This window comes from Chiloscyllium punctatum, chromosome 6 (assembly GCF_047496795.1).
Source record: "Chiloscyllium punctatum isolate Juve2018m chromosome 6, sChiPun1.3, whole genome shotgun sequence".
NCBI lineage: Eukaryota > Metazoa > Chordata > Chondrichthyes > Orectolobiformes > Hemiscylliidae > Chiloscyllium > Chiloscyllium punctatum.
In genome coordinates this window covers 34,377,642-34,401,797 of record NC_092744.1, presented here as the reverse complement: position 1 = coordinate 34,401,797, position 24,156 = coordinate 34,377,642, and the positions used below count along the sequence as shown (strand labels likewise).

At 39.9% G+C, this 24,156-nt stretch overlaps 1 protein-coding gene across 8 annotated transcripts in view; it reads right to left on the bottom strand.

Moving 5' to 3' along the window:
• The window catches only part of lrch3 (leucine-rich repeats and calponin homology (CH) domain containing 3), a 204,011-nt gene that overhangs the window by 115,553 nt on the left and 64,302 nt on the right, over positions 1–24,156 (bottom strand). For all 8 annotated transcript variants that reach the window (XM_072572386.1, XM_072572390.1, XM_072572389.1 and 5 more), the window contains exons 2-3: positions 17,119–17,263; positions 7,786–7,912 (exon numbers count right to left, since the gene is read on the bottom strand). In XM_072572386.1, the coding sequence (XP_072428487.1) occupies positions 7,786–7,912; positions 17,119–17,263 (272 nt within the window). The remainder of the gene's footprint in view (positions 1–7,785; positions 7,913–17,118; positions 17,264–24,156) is intronic.

Genomic DNA, 24,156 nt, shown 5'->3' with positions numbered 1-24,156 from the left:
TCTACACTCACACACTTTCTCTGACAGACACTCACAAACCCCCACCTACCTACACACACACACACACACACACACACGCACTCCCTCAGTCTTAGACACCGACACTCTCTCATACACACACATTCTTTTTCACACTCACAACCCCCCACCCCAGACAGACAGACAAACAAACCCACATGCACACGTATACATATATGTCTGTGGGGTGAATTTGTACTTGCAGAGTTTCAGTGTACTTTGCTCAAAAACTGCATGATATCATGTAAGACTCTGTTAACTCACTTTTTAGATTAAAATCAGTCTAAACATTATGGCACAGACAGAGAACGCAGGGGGCTAACACCTTCAACTTATTCCAAAAGAGAAAATGCCGGAAAATCTCAGCAGGTCTGGCAGCATCTGTAACGAGAGAAAAGAGCTGATGTTTCAAGTCTAACTGACCCTTAGTCAAAACTAAAAAAAGGGAGAAATAGGGACTATTTATACTAGGTTGAGAGAAGGTGCGTCATAGTTCCAAAAGCAAAGGTAGCAATAAAGAGGTGATATTGATAGAGCAGACAGAGATTAGGAGCTGTGAATGACCAAGGCTGAAGCCGGTGCTATGTCACAAAATAGGTGGGGAATTGGAGAGGGGGGGGAAACGGGTGAAGTAGAGGCAAAATGGGGAAGAGGAGGAAAAAGATGATGTGAGTGGGGAGTGAGAAAAAAAGAGAGACAATCAACAAATAAGAGCTATTTCTTGATCGATTGTCTCTCTTTCACTCGCTCCCCACTCTCTCATCACCTTTTTCCTTTCCTCTTCCCCATTTTGCCTCTGCTTCACCCATCCCCCACATATTTTGTCATATAGCACCGACTTCAGCCTTGGTCATTCACAGCTCCTAAACTCCCTATAATCTCTCTATGCACTGTCATTATCACTTCTTTATTGCTACCTTTGCTTCTGGAGCTATGACTCACCTTCTCTCAGCCTAGTATAAATACCTCCCTATTTCTCCCTTTTTTTTAAAGCTTTGGCAAAGGGTCAGTTAGACTCGAAATGCCAGCTCTTTTCTCTCCTTACAGATGCAGCCAGACCTGCTGAGATTTTCCAGCACTTTCTCTTTTGGCTTCAGATTTCAGCATCCGTAGTAATTTGCTTTTATCCTTCAATTTATTATCTGGTTAACACCAATTGTTATAGGGTAAAAACAATGACTGCAGATGCTGAAAATCAAATACTGGATTAGTGGTGCTGGAAGAGCACAGCAGTTCAGGCAGCATCCAACGAGCAGCGAAGGATGCTGCCTGAACTGCTGTGCTCTTCCAGCACCACTAATCCACCAATTGTTATAGTTAACCCGAGAATGTAACTTTTAAAAAAATGTTTTGTAATTTACATATGAAAGAAGTGAAACTATCATGGTATTTGAACAGATGAAAGACTCAACCAACAATCCAGCTTTTTTCAGTGTATAATTTCAGGTCCATCACACTGTAAACTTTTGCTATAAATTCTGAGCCTTACAATAGTGTCCTCCACAACCACCTGATGAAGGAGCGTCGCTCCGAAAGCTCGTGCTTCCAGTTAAACCTGTTGGACTATAACCTGGTGTTGTGTGATTTTTAACTTTGTACACCCCAGTCCAACATCTCCAAATCATTCTCAAAGATGAGATACATAACAAACAATCTGGGTCTTCTTCAAGATATAATTTCAGTTCCATCACACTGTAAACGTTTGCTAAAAATTCTCTGTTTTACGATCTTATACACCACAATCTTCTTCATGCTTGGTATGGTTCCAACAACCAAAGATATTTCCCACTGGTTCCCTTTAACTTCAACTTTGCTGGGGATCCTTCATGGTGCAATCTGGTCAAATGCAGCTTTGATGTTAAAACTAGTTACCCTCAACTCTGGAATGGAGTCTTTTGGCATATTTGGAACACGACTACTGAAGTCTTGAGTCAAGTGAGCCTGGTGAAACCCAAGGTGAGTACCAAAGAGGACGCTACTGCAATTGCCCCTTGGTAGCACTGTTAATGTCATTGTCCATCACTTTGCCTATGATTGAATGTGGACAGGTAGCATTCTAATTGGTTGGATTAAATTTGTCCTAAATTTTCCACATTAGTGGCTAGATTTAGTGTTGCAGTTCTACGGGATTAGTTTGGATAAGGACTGGACAGTTCTGCAACTTTATTCGCCAGCAGCACAACCTGGATATCATCAGGATCCAACATCTTTGCAGCAGCCATTGCATACTATTTCTGGAAATCATATGAAGTAACATGGTTTAAGATGCTTATCAATACTACATCAACATAGTCTTTTGCTCTGACTGCTAGACTCCAAGTCATTGAAAAGGGGGATGTGTTGCAAGATAGCGTCTGTGGTTTGATGTTTAACTTTCCACCACCATTCAAGACTGTACTGTTACAGGACTACAGTGCTTGAATACGATCTACTCGTTATGGAATTGTCTAGGTTTATTTGATAATGTATAGTCTATTAAGTAGTTTTAATTTCAACTATTAATTTCTGCTACGAGAGTGCATCATCCATACCTTTGTCATTTCCCTTGTTTGCTCACCAAAAAAACAGAAAACAACTGAAATATTAGTTATTTTTAACCTGTCATTAATGGCAAACAGATACACCTATTACATAAATTCGGATTTCCATTTCAAGGAAGGGGAGTAAAGTGTATGATTCTAGCATATACCCCTTTTTTGCAGATTTACAGCTTTTATGTGAATTAATTGTGGAGGGTGTGCTGTTTTATTAGGACAGGGAATTACACCTCATCACTTACAACGTGGTCTTCTGCTCCTAAGGGTATGCCCTCTAAGACCTTGTATTACTCTAACATCTTGAGGTTAACTTGAAGCTAACTGGCCAAAACAAATTCTAATGCCGGAGGTCAATTTGATTTCCTTCATGTTGTTCAGCAATTCAGTCAGCAGGAAAAGACTTCTGTTACAGAAACATGATATTTGTGATGGACAAAAATAAAACCACGTAGCAGGTTTCTTCACATTTTGAAATCTCCAATAAACACCAATCAAAAATTCATCGCCAAATGTTAACATTATTACCAATTTGACAGATTCAAAAGGATGTCATTCAGCTCTGGCAATGCTTCATATATGAAGGCATCTCATTCCATTCTTGTCTATATATAGTTAAAATCTTATTCATTCAATCATTCACACAATGTGAATATGACTGGCAAAGCCAGCATTTAATGTCCGCCCCTAGTGAATCTATAGGCAAATAATCTATTTTCAAACATTATGAGCAGTTTAGTACTAGATTATTAAATACAAGTTGCCATCTCAAAGATTGGTGGAATTTTCTACATCGCTTGGGTCTGATTAATTATATTAAATTATCTCAGAATTCACTAACAAAAACATGGGAGTAGAACTCTGCTGAGAACTTATTTTATCTTCGACTTCATTTCATGTTAGTTTTAACATTTTTCACTATTTGTAAAAAAAAATACAAGTGACAATAAATGACTATTCTATTCGAAATAATAACAACTTCTGGAAACATCAATTCAGATATGACCATACGATATAGGAACAGAAGTAGGCCATCAAGTCTGCTCTGAAAATCAATGAGCTCATGACTAACCTGATGACCCTCAACTCCACTTTCTGCCATATTCCCATACTCCTTGATTCCATTACTGATTTAAAATGTCAGACTGGAATATACTAAACGATCCAGTCTCAACAGCCCTCAGCAGTGAAGAATTCCACAAATTCAAAATCACTGAATGAAGATATTTCTCCTCATCTGTCTTACTTTTGTAAACACCTTATTCTTAGATTATGCCCTCTGGTGCTAGATGCTCCCACAAGATAAATCTTTCCGCAATTACCATCAAGGCCCAAAGCATTTTGGATATTTCACTCATGTTACCTCATTTTAATTAATATTCCAACGAGGACAAGACCAATCTACTCAATCACTACTCATAAGACAGTCCCTCCGTACCAAGGATCACTCGAATGAACTTCCTCTGTACTGTCCCCAATTCCAGTACGTATCTTTCTTCAGATGAAGAGTCCAAAAGTGCTCAGATGATCTGATTAGTGCTTTGCATAGTTTCAGAAAAATCTCCCCACTTTTGAATTCCATTCCATCTGAAATAAGGACAACTTACTATTTGCCTTCCTGCTGAACTTGGATGCTTTTCTTTGAGATCCATGCACAAAGACACCCGAATTCCTATGTTCTGTACCTTTCTGCAGACTTTCTCTATTCAAATCATATTAAGCTTCTCTATTTTTCCCAAAAAATTGCATAACTTCATGTTTTCCAAAATAGTATCCCATCTGACAAGTTTTTGCTCACTCACTTAATCCGTCTCTTTCACTCTGAACTCAGAGAATCATAGCATTCTGAAATACAGAAGAGGCCTTTCAGCCCATCAAGTCTACATCAAAGTTACACAAAATCTGCCCTAGTTTCACTTTCCAGCAATAGGTCCATAGCCTGGAATGTTATGACATTTCAAATGTTTATCTAAATATTTTTTAAAAGGCTATGAGTTACCTGCCTCAACTCTCCTCCTAGGTAGTGCAAGCCTGACCACCACCATCCGCTGGGTCAAAAGTGTTTTCTCATATCCTCTCGAGACCTGTTGCCTTTTACCTAAAAATTATGGTCCTCGTGCTCTTTGATGTCATCCTCACCACCTACCTTCCCACCTACTTTTATTTCACCCGCAAACTTGACTAAATACATTCACTTCCCTCATCCAAGTCATTCATCTATCTTGCTGTAACTGTGGTCCCAGTACTGATCTCTCCGCTGCACCACTTGTTGCAGGATGCGGACCTGAAAATGCCCCCTTATCTCAATTCTGACTTCTATTAGTTAGCCAATTTTCTAATATACGACATCGAATATAACTCCCATCCAGAATATACTACATTGAACACCATGGGCTCGTATTAGATTAAGTAGCCTAATGTGTAGTACTTTATCAAATGTCTTATGAAAATCCAAAAATATGAAAATCCACTGGCTTCTTCTTTATCTGTCTTGTTTGTCATATCCTCAAATGAATTATGATAAATTTGTCAGGCATAATTTCCCTTCATGAAGCCATGCTGACTCTCCTTGATCATATTAGGCATTTCTAAATACTCTGCTATTACATCCTTTAGAATAGATTTCCACTTTTTCCAGTAAGACACGAAACTGACCGACTTATAATTACTTTTTATTGTTTATGTCCCTTTTTCAATGCCAGTGTTTCAGTGACAGTTTTTCAACTCCCTGGAACTTTTCCAGAATCTAAGGATTCCTAGAAAATTCCTACCAATGCATCCACTATCTTTGCTGTTACTTCCTTTAATATGCTAAGATGCATCCCATCATGTCTCAGGGGACTTATCGTCCTTTAGCCTCATTAGTTTGCCAAGCACTTGTCCCGAGTGACTGTTAGTGGATTTATTTCCTTGCGTCCTTTAGCCCTTGATTATTTAGGAATTTTGGAATACTATTAGTGCCTTCTACTGTGAAGACTGATCCAAAGTTTTGATTCAACGCCTCTGCCATTCCCTGGTTCTCCATTATGATGCATAAGTCTCAGTCTGTAAAGAGCCTATGCTCACTTTGGTTCCTCTCTTCCTTTTTATATAATTAAAGAATGTAAAATAAATCTTGGGATACCTTCGAGGGAAAGTGGGACCTGTACAAGAAGGATGTGTTGCACCTGAACTGGAGGGGCACCAATATCCTGGGCGGGACATTTGTTAGAGCTCTTTGGGAGGGTTTAAACAAGATTGGCAGGAGGGTGGGAACCTGACCTACAGATCAAATGATGGAATAGGTAGTGAACAGCCATATACAGCGTGCAGAATCTGTGAGGAGGGACGGGCACTTGATAGAGCAAAGATGCAGTCAGTGCAATGGGTTGAAGTGTATCTATATTAATGCAAGAAGTATGCCAGACCAAGTAGTGGAGCCTGGTACAATTACAACATATAAAAGGCATCTGGATAGGTATATGAATAGGAAGAATTTAGAGGGATATGGGCCAAGTGCTGGCAAATGGGACAACATTAATTTAGGATATCTGGTCGGCATGGACGAGTTGGACCAAAGGATTTGTTTCCGTGCTGTACATTTCTATGACTCTAAGTATCAGGAATAAGGGTGACAAACTCAGACCATGGATCAGTGCTTGGAACTATGATGTTGTGGCCATTATGGAGACTTGGATCACAAGGGCAGGACTTGTTGGATGTTGCAGGGTTTAGATGTTTCAACAAGAATGGGGGGGAGGGGGGAGTGGCATTGATATTCAGGGATAGTATCACAGCTGCAGAAATGGAGATCATCAAGGAGGGTTTGTGCACAGAGTCAGTTTGGGTGGAAGTCAGAAACAGGAAAGGAGCAGTCACTTTGTTGGGAGTTTTCTACAGGCCTCCCCAATAGCAACGGAGATACTGAGGAGCAGACTGGGAGGCAAATTTTGGAAATGTTAAGGAAGTAAGGACGAAATAGGGCTTTACAGGGTTACAAGGTAGCTAGGAAGGAACTGAAGAATGGACTTAGGAAAGCTAGAAGGGGGCATGTAAAAGCTTTAGCGGGTAGGATTAAGGAAAACCCTAAGGCATTCCACACTTATGTGAGGAACAAGAGGATGGCCAGGGTGAAGGTAAGGCCAATCAGGAATAGTGGAGGGAACTTGCGCCTGTAGTTGGAGGAAGTGGGGAGGTCATTAATGAATACTTTGCTTCAGTATTCACTACTGAGAGGGACCTTGACATTTCTGAGGAGAGTATAAAACAGACTGATATGCTAGAATAGGTTGATGTTAGGAAGGAAGACGTACTCGAAATTTTGAAAAACGTAAGGATAGATAAAACCCTGAGCCAGATGGGATAACCCTAAGTTACTACAGGAAGTGAGGGAAAGATTGCTGCACCTTTGGTGATGATCTTTGCACTGAAGTAGTGCCAGATGATTGGAGGGTGGCAAATGTTATTCTGTTGTTCAAGAAGGAAAGTAGGGATAATCCTGGGAATTACAGACGGGTCAGGCTTACAAATGTGGTGTGCTATTATGCTGCAGCTCTATACAGTCCTGGTTAGACTACACTTGGAATAATGCATTCAGTTCTGGTCACCACATTATAGGAAATATGTGGAAGTTTTAGAGGGGGTGCTGAGGAGATTTACCAGGATGCTGCCTGGACTGTCGGGCATGTCTTATGAAGAAAGATTGAGAAGCTGGGGCTTTCCCTATTGGTGCGAAGGAGGATTGGAGGTGACTTAACAGAGGTGTATAAGATGTTGAGGGGCATAGATAGAGTCAACAGAGAGATAGAGAGACATTTTTCCATGGCAGAAATATCTATCATGAGGGGGGCATAAAGTAATTGGAGGGGAGGTTTAAGGGAGATGTCAGAGGTAGATTCTTTACTCAGTGGTGGAATGCACTACCAGCAGTGGTAGTAGAGTCAGGTACATTAGGGACATTTAAGCGACTCTTGGACAGGCACATGGAAGATAGTACAATGAAGGGTATGTAGGTTAGTCTGATCTTAGTAGGATAGAAGGTTGGCACAATATCGAAGGCTGAAGGGCCTGTACTGAGCTATACATTTCTATGTTCTAAACCAATTTACAAATCTAACAGAAATCTGAAATCAAGTTTTTTAGGGAACATTTCTCATGATGTTCAAGTAATAAGAGAGACTGATGGAACAGTATTGTCTTTCCTATTGGTTATTTCTCATACATCTGTATTATCTAACAGGGATTTGGTACTTACAAGTTCTGTTAATTGTCGTAGTAACCCTATTTCCTCTGGTACTGAAATTAGCTTGTTGTTACTTGCGATTAGAACTTTCAAAGGGAGACTGCAGACGTGTCCAGGTAATGTTGTCAGCTGGTTACGACTGTGGAAAAAAAAAACAATGCAACATTATTGCTTGGAAGGCAATGGTAAGCATGGTCTGGAAATTTGCTGTTTTTTTGCGACACCTGAGAAATGGCAAACTGTTCATGGAACCATGCTCCAGAAAAGACAGGAACTGACTTGTATTCCTCTCAATTTGGTACAGTTAATTCACCGTAAATGACACAGTTTACTCTGTTTGGGAGATGAAGCACAGATTGCATCATTACTTTCTGGAACACCCTCTTTCCTTCAACAATATGATCATGTATTTCTGGTCATACTCATTTTAATTCTCCACTCCCAGTCTAACCTTTCTACCTTTGCCTTCTTACTAATGATGCTCAACATAAACTCAGGGAACAGCACCTCATCTTTTGATTATGCTGGATGCTGGAAATCTGAAAAAGCACAGAAAATTCTGGAGAAACTCTGGCAGCATCTGAGGAAAGAGAAACAGAATTAACATCACAATTCTTGTCTAAGTTTTCTGAAGAATGCGCTTAACCAGCAAATTTTGCAATTTCATATAAATTAACTCTAAAATGTTTTCATATCAAATAGGTAAAAATCTCAAGATGATAATGAAATTTTTTATCTCTATCTCTCAGAATATTAAACCAAAACATGTTACTGGAATTCCTCAAGTACAATACCTCTTTGCACAATTCAGAGGATTGTGAAAGTATTGATTGGAAGATGCAGTGTGTGGAGTTCCCCAGTTATTGATTCTTAGCTGTCCCTTGGCTTCCTGTTGGACTGTTACATTTAGAGAAGAGGCACTCTCAGGAATGGCTATGAAAAATGTTTTGGTCAATGATAACAAATGCTCAATGTGAGAAGGATTGTAAATTCAGGACACATATCCAAACAGTTCTTTTTCATTATTCCAATGTCCTGGGCTGTAATAGAAGGGCTTACTTTGATTATGCAAATATTCTAGCATCAGAATAAATGGATATTTCCCTCTACTCAATTCCAGATAGCTTTTCAAGTCATTGGCCGAAAGGGTAATTGTTTTCAGTACAATTATCAGTGACGTATTGTTTATCAGCACATGGTTAACCATTAAACTCTCAGTACCCCTACAGACACCAGATGATCCAAAAACTTTGCTGTTGTAGAAAACTGTCCAAGCTCTTAGAACTTCATACAAGTGAGGAAATAATGTGCACTCCACAGTGGTCAGTTAAGTAATAACTGTTGTGGATTTCTAGGCAACTTTATTGAAAATTCTTGAACTGTTTTCCACTAGTATCAGCTAAGCAAACAAAAGTCCTTTTGGACTTGAGAAGTAAAACATCTGAATCATGCAAAGAGAAAATCTGGGTGTGAGGAGGAAGGTTTCAGATTCATGGAGCATTGGGACCAGTTGTGGGTGAAGTTGTCCCTGTACAAACTGGACAGGTTACAGCTGGACAGGACCGGGACTGATGTCTTTGAAGAATGGTTAGGATGGTTTTAATTAATGTGGCCGAGGCTTGGAAATCAGAGGACTAGAGCAGTAGATGCCAAAATTGAGGGAGAAGGTAGATATCAAGGCAATTATGACGAAGAACAAGAACCGGCAGGAAAATGTTGCTGAAAAGAGCAGGGGAGGTGGTCTGAAATGTGCGTTTCAATGTGAGAAGTATAATAGGAAATTAGATGAATTGAAAACTTTGGTTAGTACTTGAAACAATGACAGTATTGCAACTACGGAGACTTGGCTGAAAGAGGGACAGGACTAGCAGCTGAATGCCTCAGGATTTAGATTTTTCGCATTGAAGGGATATAAAGGAGTGGGGGAGTCACAACACTGTTAATGTAGTATTTCTCAGCTGTAGTGCAGGAGTTTACATCAAAGGAGTCGTGTAGTGAGGCAATATGGGTAAAAGTCAGGAGTAGTAAAGGTGAAACCACAATGCTGGGGTACATTACAGGCCTCCTAAGAGCCAGTGGGAGAACGAGGAGAGGATATGTAGACAGATTTTGGAAAGATGTAAAAACAACAGGGTTGTTATGAGTGATTTTAACTTCCCCCTATATTAACTGGGACTCAATTTGTGCCAGGGGTTTGGATGGGGCAGAATTTGTAAGGACCATTCAGGAGGTTTCTTGATATAGTACGTAAACAGTCCAACCAGGCAAAGGGTTATATTGGACCTGATTTTGGGCAATGAGCCTGGCCAAGTGAGGGAAGTTTCAGTGGGGGAGTATTTTGGGAGTAGTGACCATAATATCATGAGTTTCAAGATACTCATGGATAGGGATAACAGCAGTCCTTGGGTGAATGTGTTAAACTGGGCGAAAGAGAACAAAAACAATATTAGGCTGGAACTGGAAAATTTTGCACGAAGGCGGCTGTTTGAGGGCAAGTCCACATCGAATGTGGGAAAGTATTTCAAATGGCAGTTGATAAGAGTTCAGGAGTGGCATGTTCCTCTGAGAACGAAGGATAGGTATGGCAAGTTATGTGAACCTTGTGTGATCAAAGGTGTTATGACCTTGGTCAAAAAGAAAAAGGAAGCATTTGTAAGGTCTAGGAGGATGGGAACTGACAAAGCCCTAGAAATATACAGAGGAACCTCGATTATCCGGCATTCGATTATCTGAAAATAGGATTATCTGGCAAGACTGAAAGGTCCCGATGCTCGGCTAAACTATGTTATCTGGCATTCGATTATCCGAATGAAATACTGATAATTGAAGTTCTTCTGTATAAGGAAAGTAGGAAAGAACTGAAGCAAGAAATTAGAAAGGTAAAAAGGGGTTATGAAAAATCCTTAGCAAACAGGATTGAAGGGAAATCCCAAGGCTTCTTATGCACATAAAAAGCAAGAGGGTAGCCAGGCAAAAGGTTGGTCCACTTAAAGGCAAAGGAGGGAATCTATGTGTGAAGCCTGAAAAGGGAAGTGATGTCCTAAATGAATACCTTGTGTCTGTATTTACCAAGGGTAAGGGTACACTGTATTGGTGGTGCATGATCTCAGGGTAGGGGAGTGATTAATTTCTAAGCTAAGTTGCTACTAAAATGGAAGAGATGAGCATCTTAATAGGTATTAAGGCAGATAAGTCCCCAGAGGGGCAAGTGAAGACTGCAGATGCTGGAGATCAGAGTTAAGAGTGTGGTGTTGGAAAAGCACAGCAGCCCAGGCAGCATTCGAGGAACAGGAGAATCGACATTTCGGGCATAAGCCCTTCATCAGGACAGGTCCCCAGGTCCTGACGAGGTCTATCCCAGAATATTGCGGGAAGCAAGAGAACAAATTGCTGGAGCACAAAGATATGTTTGTATTCTCTTTGGCCACAAGTGAGGTCCCAGAGGACTGGAGAATAGCTAATGCTGTCCAATTATTTAAGAAGAGTTGCAGGGATATTCCAGAAAATTACAGGCCTCTGAACCTCACATTAATATTAGGGAAATTATTGAAAAAGATGGTCAGGGACAAGAACGATCTGCATTTTGAAGCAAATAGACTTTTTCGCAAGAGACAGCAGGGGAGGTCATGCCTCAATAACCTGATCAAGTTTTTTGAGGAGGTGAAGATGATGATTTATGAGGGAAAAGCAGTTGTTGTCTACATGGACTTCAGTAAATCCTTTGGCAAGGTCCCTTGGGACAAACTGATACAATGGCTTCATTGTATAATTTTCACCTGTACTTGATCTTCCAAAATGCATCACCTCACACTTGTCGAGATTAACCTCCATCTGCTATTTTTCTGTCCATGCTCCAACTAATCTATATCCTGCAGTATCCCCTGACTATCCTCCTCACTATATACAACTCCACCAATCTTTGTATCATCCGCAAAATTACTAATTAGACTAGCCACGCTTTCCTTGAAATCATTTGTGTAGATCATGAACAGCAGTTGTCCCAGCACTGATCCCTGTGGAACACCACTAGTCTCAATTCTCCATTCTGAAAAGCATTCTTCTCTCTCTACCCTCTGCCTTCAATGACTAAACCAGTTCTGTATCTGGTAATGCATTTCTGGTATCTGACAAGGATGCTTTGGAGAGGATACAGAAAATGTATATCATGATCAATTTAGGTTTGCTTGCTGAGCTGGAAGGTTCATTTTCAGACGTTTCGTCACCATACGAGGTAACATCTTCCGTCAGCCTCTGGACAAAGCACTGCTGATGATTCCTACTTTCTATTTATATGTTTGGGTTGGTGATGTCATTTCATGTTCTTTTTCACAGGGGATGGTAAATGGGGTCTAAGTCAATGTGTTTGTTGATAGATGTTCTGGTTGGAATGTCATGCTTCTAGGAATTCTTGTGCATTTCTCTATTTGGCTTGTCCTCGGATGGATGGATGGGGGGAAGAGAGACAGAGAGAGAGACACAGATGAGAGACGGAGTCAGAGCAGTAACAAAACCTGCAGCTTTTGTATCTATGCCTGTATTTGAAGAATCTTTTACAAGAGTCTTAATTGACTGCATGGGACCCCTACCTGGAACTAAAAGTGCAAATCCGTATTTGTTATTAATAATGAATGTGTCCACTAGATTTCCAGAGGCCATTCCATTATACAACATCACAGCTAAAAGGATTATAGAGGAATTACTCAAATCTTTCACAAAGTACGGACTACTGACAGACATACAATCAGACTAAGGGTCAAACTTCACATCAAAATTATTCAAGTTCTGGATAGCTTAGGAACAAAAAATTCAAATCTACTGCCGACCATCCAGGATCGCAGGGAGTGCTTGAAAGGTGGCAACAGATAATCAAGACCATGTTGAGGGCTTATAGTCAAGAATATCGAGATGACTGGGATAAGGGAATTCTATTTGTACTTTTTGCAATCAGAGATGCACCAAATGATTTGACTAAATTCAGTCCATTTGAATTAGTGTTTGGGCATGAAGTGAAGGACTGCTAAAATTGATTAAGGAGAAATTACTAAGTCAGAATTCAAAGACCACATATTTAAACTGTGTGTCAAACTTTAGGAAATGATTAAGCAGAATGGGGGAGTTGGCTAGACAGCATTTAAAAGTATCACAGCATACAATGAAACTGGAAGCAGACAAGAAATCAAAAGTTCACAATTTTGCAATCGAAGATAAGGTGTTACTTCCAGTGACAGGTGAATATTTAATAGCAAAGTTTAGTGGACCTTATTAAGTCAAAAGGAAGTTGAGTGAGCTGAATCATTTGCTTAGGACTCCAGACAGAAAGAAATCTCAGAATGCGTCATGTGAATATGCTCAAAATGTATTTTGACAGGGAAGGAAAGCATGAGGAGAATGTGTAATTGGTTACAACACAGAGGGAGGAATCAAATTCAGAGGATTCTGAATTGCACATTCCTCAAATTAATTTGGACAATGAGGAAACAGTTTAAAAAATGGGATAAATTGTTGAGTTACTTTCCCGAGGAAAATCAAAATGACCTGAAAGAGTTATTACAATCACATGGGGAGATACGTAGAAATCAGCTGGGAAGTAGTAACCTAATTATGCATGATGTAGATATAGGAGATGCTGTTCCAATTAAGCAACATCCTTATAGGCATATACCTCTAAAGTTGGCACAGGTTCAAAAAGAACTTGAACACATGTTCCAAGACAACATAATCGAAGGGAGTTAGAGTGACTCGCAATGGTGCCAAAACCAGATAGTACCCACCAGTTATGTGCGGATTATCACAAAGTCAATGCAGTTACAGACACTGATGCTCATCCAATTTAGTGTCTGGAAGACTGTGTTGAAAAGGTGGGATAAGTTACGCATATTTCTAAGTTGGACTTGCTCAGACGATTTCAGCTTTTGTCATGCAGAATGGACTATATGAGTTTAAAGTCATGCCATTTCGTATGAAAAATGCACCAGCCACATTTCAGAGACTAACAAATGAGATTACTGCCGGACTACAACTAAACTGTGTCATATACATAAATGACCTGGTGATTTTTAGTCACACATGGAAGGAACATTTGTAACATTTATCAGATTTGTTCCATCAACTTCAGAAGGCAGGCTTAGTGATAAACTTGGCTAAAAATGAATTTGCCAAAGCCCAAGTCACCTTCCTGGGCCATGTTATTGGACATTTACAAATTGCCCCAGGGAATGCAAAAACAAAAATAACTGGGGAGTTTCCTATACCATCGATGAAAAGAGCAGTACTACGATTCCTGGGATTGAGTGGATTTTATCAAAAATTCAAACTAAGTTTTAGCATGCAGCTGCTCTACTTACTGAATTGCTAAAGAATTGCAAGAGTGGACGGCAGACTGTCAGAAGGCATTTGTCAGCCTGCAAGCTGTGTTAACCACTGCCTCAGTATTACGCAAAGACATTCAAGGTGGATGTTGACACAAGTGATGTGGGTGTCAGTGCTGTGCTCTTGCAAAAAGATGAGAAAATAGAAAGACATAAATCCATGAAGCTGAACATTCATCACCAGAAAGGTTTGACAGTTGAGGAGACTTAGAGCTTGGTGTTGGTGTTACACCATTTCAATGTTTATGTTACCAGTACTGTATCTGAGACAATCATATCACTGATTGCAACTCACTGAAGTTTGTGGAGGAATTTAATGATAAAAATGCCAGACTTTTAGATGGGGCTTTTTGTTACAGCCATTCAATTTGAAAGTTGTACATGTGGCAGGACAAGAAAACATGATTGCCGATGCATTGTCCAGGTATGAATGAAAAATGGGAGACATTTGGTAGCAGGAGCGAAACGGACTGAAACAACATGTAGCAGTGCACGTTTGCATGATTATTGTCAATGAAATATAAGTGTGTGCTGCACAGTACTAACAATTTAAGATTGAGGGGCTTTTTCATGAAGTCATCTTTGGATATTGAGTTTTTTTGTAAAAAGGGGGTAGTGTGACGAAGCAGCGCCTTTAATAAGGTTGACGTCCTTGGATTTATTTTCCCCCAGAGAGACCACAAAAGACAGACTCTAACAAATCTAAGTTGAAGGGTTTTAGTGCCAGTTTGATTATAGCTAACAGGCACTGCCTCAGGCAACATGCTTTCAAGTTTTTGGGAAAAAAACATTTGTACAATGAAAGGGGAGTGGCCAACTCTCCTAGCTCAGCTATTCTCTCATTTTTAACAGTGTGTGTTGAAGGTGCTGGACCTAAAGAAGTAGGTCCAGGCTGGTACTCTCTCTCTGACTTCTCTGCTGTAAGACAGTGTTTGATTTTTTCCTTTTGTGCTAAGGGATGTTTATGGGGATTGTCAGAAGTGTTGGGAACAGCATCATTAAGTTGGGATGATCTGTTGGGTTTTCAGACAGGTTAAGTTATTCTGTAATCTGTTCTCTTTTGTGTTTCATTCAGTAATCTTGTAAATAAATTCTGTTTTGTTGAAAACAACGTGGTTTGCCCAGCAGCATTTCTCCTATAATACTCACTTACACCTGCTTAAAACAACTGGGAAAGTTAGGGTATAGGCTATCTTCTTGAAACTTTTTGAGGGATCAGGCCTGCTCCATAACACAGGCACATTTTTCACACAAAATGTATCGAGTTGCCAGAGGGATGGTGGAAACAGACACAAGAGCAGCATTCAAGAAGCACCTGGACGAAGACATGAATAGGAAGGGAATAGAGGGATACAGATACTTGAGTGAAGACAATTTTAGTCTGGAAGGGCAAAATGTGTCAGCGCAGACATGGACGGCTGAAGTGCCTGTTCCTATGCTATATTACTCTGTGTTCTTGTTCTTTGAATTTAGAATAACAAAGAGAAATTTATGAGGGAGAGAGAAAGTAGAATTGTTTTGTCAGAAAGGTATTTTATTTATTTTGATCGTAGCTTCTTTTCCAACAAAATAAGTCATTCACTTTTAGTCAGGCTGGTCTGACTTGAAAAAAATCCAACTTGTTTGCATCATGATGGAGACTATAAAAATGCATGCACAATTCACCAATATGACAATGTAATATAGCTTGTTGAAGACGTTTTACAAGAATGTGATGATGTTAAATAAAACAACTGGTGAAGGAATAAAACGCTTAAAGGAATTTGTTTTATTACTAAACAAACTAAATCCAGTAACACAGAATATTAGTTATCAATTTGATCTTTGGTCACAGAAACACATTCTTCTTTCTGGTTCACAAACAGATTCAAAAATAAAAGCAATATCATCCAAACAATGAGGTCAGCCTCTGATACTTGGTTAGTGGTGCTGGAAGAGCACAGCAGTTCAGGCAGCATCCAACGAGCAGCGAAATCAACGTTTCGGGCAAAAGCCCTTCATCAGGAATAAAGGCAGTGAGCCTGAAGCATGGAGAGATAAGCTAGAGGAGGGTGGGGGTGGGGAGAGAGTAGCATAGAGTACAATGGGTGAGTGGGGGAGGAGATGAAGGTGATAGGTCAAGGAGGAGAGGGTGGAGTGGATAGGTGGAAAAGAAGATAGGCAGGTCGGACAAGTCAAGGAGACAGTAACTGAGCTGGAAGTTTGAAACTAGGATGAGGTGGGGGAAGGGGAAGTGAGGAAGCTGTTGAAGTCCACATTGATGCCCTGGGGTTGAAGTGTTCTGAGGCGGAAGATGAGGCGTTCTTCCTCCAGGCGTCTGGTGGTGAGGGAGCGGCGGTGAAGGAGGCCCAGGACCTCCATGTCCTCGGCAGAGTGGGAGGGAGAGTTGAAATGTTGGGCCAAGGGGCGGTTTGGTTGATTGGTGCGGGTGTCTCGGAGATGTTCCCTAAAGCGCTCTGCTCGGAGGCGCCCAGTCTCCCCAATGTAGAGGAGACCACATCGGGAGCAACGGATACAATAAATGATATTGGTGGATGTGCAAGTAAAACTTTGATGGATGTGGAAGGCTCCTTTCATTCCCATTGAATCTCCTTGTTATTTTAGATAAAAACATTATTAAATAGAATGATCCGGTTACACATGACAGGTAAACGAATCTGCTGAGATGAGTGGTTAATGCAGAATCTTAGTATTGTTATGGTGCAATGCATTCAACTAATTGAGCCTGCACCTGCTTGTCCAGTGCCAATCTCCTGCCTTTTCCCAATATCCCTGCACAACATTACTATCCAAAAAAGCATCCAAGCCCTGTTTGATGCTTCAACTAAACATTTCATGGTAGGACATCCATACCTAAACAACTAGTTGTTTGAGAAAGCCTTTATTTCTCACATCACCCTTGCTCCATTTGCACATCACTTTAAACCGAAGCCCTTTGTTGACTGCATTATTTCCAACAAGAATGATTTTTCCATACCTGATATTCAAGAAGGTTAAAGATTGTAGGTTTAAAATGGCTTCTGGAATACTTCGTATACAGTTCTGATAGAGATTAAGGCTCTCCAATGACACAAAGTAACAAACGTCAGCTGGAATCTCTACCAATCGGTTCTTGGATAGATCTGAGAGATAAGGAAAAAAATCCACAAATAAATTATTGCGGTTGAATCTGTGGAAGACCAGAATTGGTGACCAAAATGAATAGGTTGCTAGACTAGCAAATTCTACAAGGACAGCACAATGTTGCACAACAGTACACACAATAAAGTAAAAAGATGAATTTCAAGTAATTGCATCTGGAGCCACAGACACAGCCTAAAATCAATGGGGGATCTCATGCAGTCCATTAAAGCTTTATACCTTATGTAACAGTAATTTTACTTGCTAGCATTTCTTTCTGAAAATAGCTGGTTTATAAAAAACACTGTGGAAAGTTCTTGGGTTTGGAACAATGAATTGGCTGCAACGCAACTGACAAACTGGGGACACTGTTCCTAAAGCGCAAACGTTTAAAGCGTGAAATGGTTATAATGCGATTCCGGCCCCATTAGTTTAAATAGTGTTGCTAATAAGTCATTTTTATTTAATAACACAGGATTGCATGAGAATGAAATTACCACATTATCACGGAATTGACTATATTAGGTGCACTGAATGCCTGAATGGCAAAAAGACACACACAATTTAGAAAATTTAGAGGAACAGAAACATTTTACATTGATACTCCATAATTTACACATGGGTTGAGATCCAGCAAAGAAGAATTTATTTTTTAAATTTTGAATTAAAATCTAAGCCAATAAACCCACACCTTTTTCAAAGATACATTATCGCAAGTCAAGTGTTTTACTAGCACCCCTCCCATGACATAGCTTAAAGTCCTATTTACTACGGTCCTTTGTAACTCTCCTAGTCTACTTCTACAGCACAACAATTTTTCTTCCTCCATTTCCTTTCTATATCTCTTTTTATTGGCTCTGGTTTCTGTCTCTTGCTCTCATCATTTTATGCAAAGTTTTCTAATCCATGAGTTTTTGGTTTATATCTAGAATCTCTCAATTTCCTTATCACAATCTATAAAATTCTTATTTTGTGTACCTCGCTATGTGCTTTGTTCGAATGGTCTCCCATCAGAGTTACCTGGAACTACTGCAAATTTGTAAGAGCATGCTCTCTGTCTCGGACGTTTATGTTTCTTTTAGGATGTTGTTTGACCACAGTATTTCTCCCTCTTGATCGGTCGTGTTTTACCATTTTTTTAATGCTTCTTTTCATGTTTAAATGACATGTCTTAACTCACTGGTTAAAGCCCTGCATACGTAGCACAAGAAATGTTTCTCTTTTGTTTTACATATTCTTCACTACCTGTTCCCTTCTTTCTGCTCCTTTCCTCAGCAGCGTTCTTCTAATGTTAGTCAGTCTCTGTAATCCTAGGGTGGGCTAGTCAAAAACATTGTGAATGAACCTAGGCAAGAGGAGCAAAAGTAGACATTTGGCACCTCAAGCCAAAACTTCCATTTAGATTAGATTAGATTCCCTACAGTGTGGAAACAGGCCCTTTAGCCCAACAAGTCCACACCGACCCTCCGAAGAGTAGCCCACCCAGACCCGTTACCTTCTGACTAATGCACCTAACATTATGGACAATTTAGCATGGCCAATTCACCTGACTTGCACATCTTTTTGGACTATGGGAGCAAACTGGAGCACCCGGAGGAAACCCCCACAGACACGGGGAGAATGTGCAAACTTCACACAGACAGTCGCCTAACGTTGGAATCAAACCTGGGTCCCTGGCACTGTGAGACAGCAATGCTAACCACTGAGCCACCATACCATTTACTATGATAATGACTAATCCTCCATCTCAATCTGCCATACGTATCCATTAACGAAAGGAAGTAGCTGGCTTACAGTTCAGAGTAAGCCTCAAGACAAGGGTAAGGCAGATAGGAAATTATACGGATGGTGGGACTATAAGAAATTGTATTGGAGGAAGGAAACAACAGTTGAGAATTGGCAACTTGGTAGATATGTGGCAAGAAACACTTGCTACGCTGAGACAACTAGGAACAGTCAAGGGCAATGATAAAAAGTGTTCACAAAGGCAGCAAAGGCTGTTAGAGGATGTAGTAACAAGAGATAAAAAGGGTGCAAGGTCAGTCATGCCCCTCTGGGGTAGAACACGAGAAATCAAGCCCTGCTATTCGCACAGTCATCAAAAAACTTAAAGATTTTGTAGAAGTATGCAAAGTTCCCCAAATTAATCATCTTCTAGACCAAGATTGACAGAAAGCACAGAACAGAAACTTATCAAGAATAACTATTTAGGACAAATAAATCAAATCCAGTTAGATATGGATAGTTATGAATTGTTGACATAGAACTCTTCTAGTTAAAAATTCAAGTTAAAACTCTAACCCTTTATCAACTCCCCCCATTCACATATAGAGGGATAAAAGGGGTGTAATGGGTGGAGGGAAACACTGAGAAGATAGTTTGATGGCCCCTGTTCACAGGGTTTGCGGAATGCTCCTCTTGGCTTCTCAGGAGCGTGCTCCTCTTTGATTCTTCTCAAAAATTTCACTTGATGGTTGGTTCATATATAAAGGCTCTGGTTTATTGGTTAACAGCCATTGTTTACAGCAACTGCTGACGGAAAAATAAGCTAGCTTTCTTCAGGCTTAAAGTGGCTTTCAAATGTGGAGCAGAATTACAGCTCTTTGCTTTGCAGAGATCCAGCTCATCTGCATCCAAGCTTCTACTCCAGTGTAAGCAGCATTTACAGGACAGGATTTCAGGAGAAATGAAAACAACATCTGGGTGCAGAAATACCTGCAAGATGCAGAAAAACCAACAGGACTGAGTTCTGGACAATGGTGGCTGATGAGGCTGAGACATTGAAGTGGTAGAGACAGAGGTGGTATTAGGATTAAGACAAATACAATTTAACTGCAGAAAGAAGGATAAAAACATTGGACAAACCTGGGCAAATTATACTATCAATGGCACATGAGCAATGGGAGCACAAGTCGAGCCTCTCATACTTCAATCATCCACACCATCATGGGCAACAGCAGATGAGGCAACAGTCAATGTTAAAAAAAAATTGAATGTGCCAGTTATTTTTGTTTAAAAAGGGACTAAGGGAAAACAGGATAAATTACAGACCTATTAGCCTAACCTTGGTCATGGATAAGATCGGAGAATCTATTGTGAAAGATACGTTTTCTGAATATTTGAACGAATATGGTAAAATACGGCAATGTCAGCATGGTTTCATCAAGGGGAGTCATGCCTGACAGATCTGCTAGAATTTGTTGAGGAAGTAACAAGCATATTAGACCAAGGACAGCCAATGGGTGTTATCTATTTGGACTTCAAGAAAGCTTTTGACAAGGTGCCACATAGGAGTCTATGAGTAAGATGAGGGCCATGCTGTTAGAGGCAATGTGCTAGCAAGAATAGAAGCTTGGCTATCTGACAGAAAGCAGACAATAGGGATAAATTAATCCTTCTCAGAAAGGCAGCCGATGAAAATGTGGTGTTCCACAAGGCTCACTGTTGGGACCACAACTTTACACTTTATACATTAGCAACCTAGATGAAGGAATTGAGGGCATTTTAGCCACAGATAATACAAAGAGAGGTAGAGGGACCAGTAGCATTGAGGAGGCGGCGAGACTGCAGATGGATTTGGACATGTTAGAAGATTGGGCAAAGAAGTGGTAGCTGGAGTACAACATGGAAAAGTGTAGGTCATGCACTTGGGTAGGAAGATTAGCAGCATGGACTATTTTCTAAATGGGGAGAAAATTCAGAAGTCTGTAGTGCAAAGAGACTTGGGAGTTCTATTCCAGGATTCTCAAGGTAAAATTGCAGGTTGAGCCAGTAGTTACGAAGGCAAATGCAACAATGGCATTTATTTTAAGAGGCCTTGAATATAAAAGCCGGGATGTACTTCTCAGGGTCCAAAAGGCTCAGGGTTAGAACATATTTGGAACACTGTGCACAGGAAAGACGTCTTAGTCCTGGAGCATGTTCAGAGGAGGTTCACGAGAATGATCCCAGGAAATGAAAAGCTTAACATATGAGCAATGTTTGAGGGCTCTGGGTTTATATTCCACAGAGATTACAAGGATGAGAGGGCATCTAATTGAAACATACAGAATACTTAATGGCCTGGACAGAGTCTACGTTTGGAAGGTGTTTCCACTGGCAGGACAGACGAGGACCAGAGGGCATAGCCAGAAAGTAAAGGGAAGACCTTTAAGAATGGAGATAAGGAGAAACTTCTTCAGCCACAGAGTGGTGAATCTATGGAATTCATTGCCACAGAAGGCTGTGAAGGCCAGGTCATTGAGTATATTTAAGACTGAGATAAATAGATTCTTGAGTATCAAGGGGATCAAAGGCTACGAGGAGAAAACAGGAGAATGGGGTTGACAAACTTATCAGCTATGATTGAATGGCAGAGCAGACTCAATGGGCTGAAAGGCCTAATTTCTTCTCCTATGTCTTGTGGTCTTATCATATCTTTAATAATTCCTATCAGATACAAGATAAGTTGCAGTGGGATTTAAAAAAGTTTCATGTCTGCTACTATGCTTGCATAGTTTGTTCTCTACTAGAATTTTGCAACTTTCATGCATGACATTGAATTATTTGCATCTGTTTGAGATCATTCTCAATTATTGAACCACTTTGGACAATTTCAATTTGCAACTGAAATTCCAGAAGACCACAAAAAATCTTTGTACAAGGGAGAATAAAGATTTGACATATCAAATATGAACTCACCCAACGGTGGCATGCGGTTGTGACTTTAGGCCACAAGAAGCTGCTCATAAATTCATAAATAAAAAGTGACAGCAAGTCAAGTTGTAGAAACAGGACTTGCATGCAAATACTAGATTTTAATATATTTTAAAGAAATACTCGAAGATAAGGCACTATTTCTCAGGGCAGCAAGAGCCTAAAGCAATAGTAAAGGCCAGAAATTTTTAGTTATGTATTTTTAACTAACAGCTAAAGCCCTTCTCCCAAAGATACACATAAATACAAATTTACACAAATAAGGTCACACAAGATGTACATACTTCAGACATAGTTGCCAACCGAACACCCACAATTTAATTGAATTAAAATTGTTATGCAAAAGCTGTTGGGTTGATTTTTCTTTCTGCAGATTGCAAGCTGACCAAGATTAGGACTCCATAGTTTCATCATCAAAACTCCTCAAATATGTTCCAGCCTGATACAAAAGTGAAAAATACAGCAAAGTTTCACCAAACCCACTGGCATTATCAATACTTTATGTCTTACATTGGATTAGTAGGGAAACTAACATCATGACTGATTCAGTTTGGCGATGATCACATAATCAAAGTATAATAATTGACTAATCTATTATAATATTCTGCTTAACCATAACCAGTGCAGATCTTGATACTGACATCATGTGACTCTGTTTAGCTTCAACTGGCAAAACTACACCATGGGATTTCAAACAGGGCAAAGATAATATCAATGTTTTGAGCGATAGATTTTTGTAGAAAGAAGTCTGTTTAATTTCAGATCCAGACTTCCAGGGTTGAATTTGACAGAGACTATATACTCTCAGTTCATTTGCCATTCCCAAAGAATCATAACCACGCTATATTGTTGTATTGGTATTAACGAAATTGGCAATTAACTAAACACATCTTTTTTATTAGGGTTAACTGCATAATAATGTGTTTAGATTTTAATTGGTAACACAATTTTTAAAATTAGTTAGACTCTCTGATCTTCTGTATTAATGTAACAAACCTTTTCTAAGCATTCAACATAGTAATGGCACTTGGCAAATTAAGCTAAGATGGAGGCATGAGTTTAAGGATATCACTCTTTGGGTCCTATCAGCATTGCCTCTTTCTTAAAGGAAAGAAGAAAGGCGCAAGCTCACTTCCAAGTATCCACTTAGTAAAATGTTATAAAGTGACAAAAACAAAACTTAAAATGAAAAAAAAACAGACTCATTGATAATTGACAGTTTAAGAAACTTATTGAGAACGAGAGGGAGAGTGGGAGGTGACATCAATGTCCATTACTCTTAACAGCCAATTAAAGATTGATCATGTATTCCTTAAGCCAAATAACAAGTAGTCTTGTTAATTCAATTAAGCCAGTCAAAATGTAATTACTTAAGTAATCATGCAACAGGTTGTGGCTTTGAAAGATTTAATAAGCTACAGTTTTGAATGATCAAGGCATGCATGACTGTTTGAAGTTATCCTGTCTCCACTTGGAAAGGAAAGGGCATTAGAGACTGACCAAGAAACTGAATGTCGACCTGCACCCTAAGGCAAAACAGATAGCAAGAGCTGAAGTGTACCAGTAAACCTGTTGCTTTGTTTGAGGAGGTAACATTTGTAACTGAAATAAATTTTCCTGAATTACTGCACGAAACTGTCGTTTCTTGCCTTACGAGTTGAAATGTCAAATGAAAAAAAATAATATTGGGATTTGATTTTCAATTATGTAAGATCCCCCAGAATTTACATGAGCGATTCAAAGAGTTATATAGTCATAGTAATGCACAGCACAGAAATAAGGTCCTTCAGTCTAGTGCATCTTTGCCAGTCAAAAACAAACCTAACTATTCAAATCTCAATTTCCAGCACAAGGAGAGTAACCTTTTAAGACTTGGCATTGGAAGTACACATCTGAATACCTCTTAAATGTTGAGGGTTTCTGCCTCTAACATCTTCACAGACAGTGAATTCCAGATTCCGACCAACCCCTGGACAAAAATTATTTCCTCGCATAGTCATAGAATGTACAGCATGCAAACAGACCCTTCGGTCCAACCCATCCATGCCGACCAGATATCCCAACCCAATCTCGTCCCACCTGCCAGCACCCGGCCCATATCCATCCAAACCCTTCCTATCCATATACCCATCCAAATGCCTCTTAAAAGTTGCAATTGTACCAGCCTCCACCACATCCTCTGGCAGCTCATTCCATACAC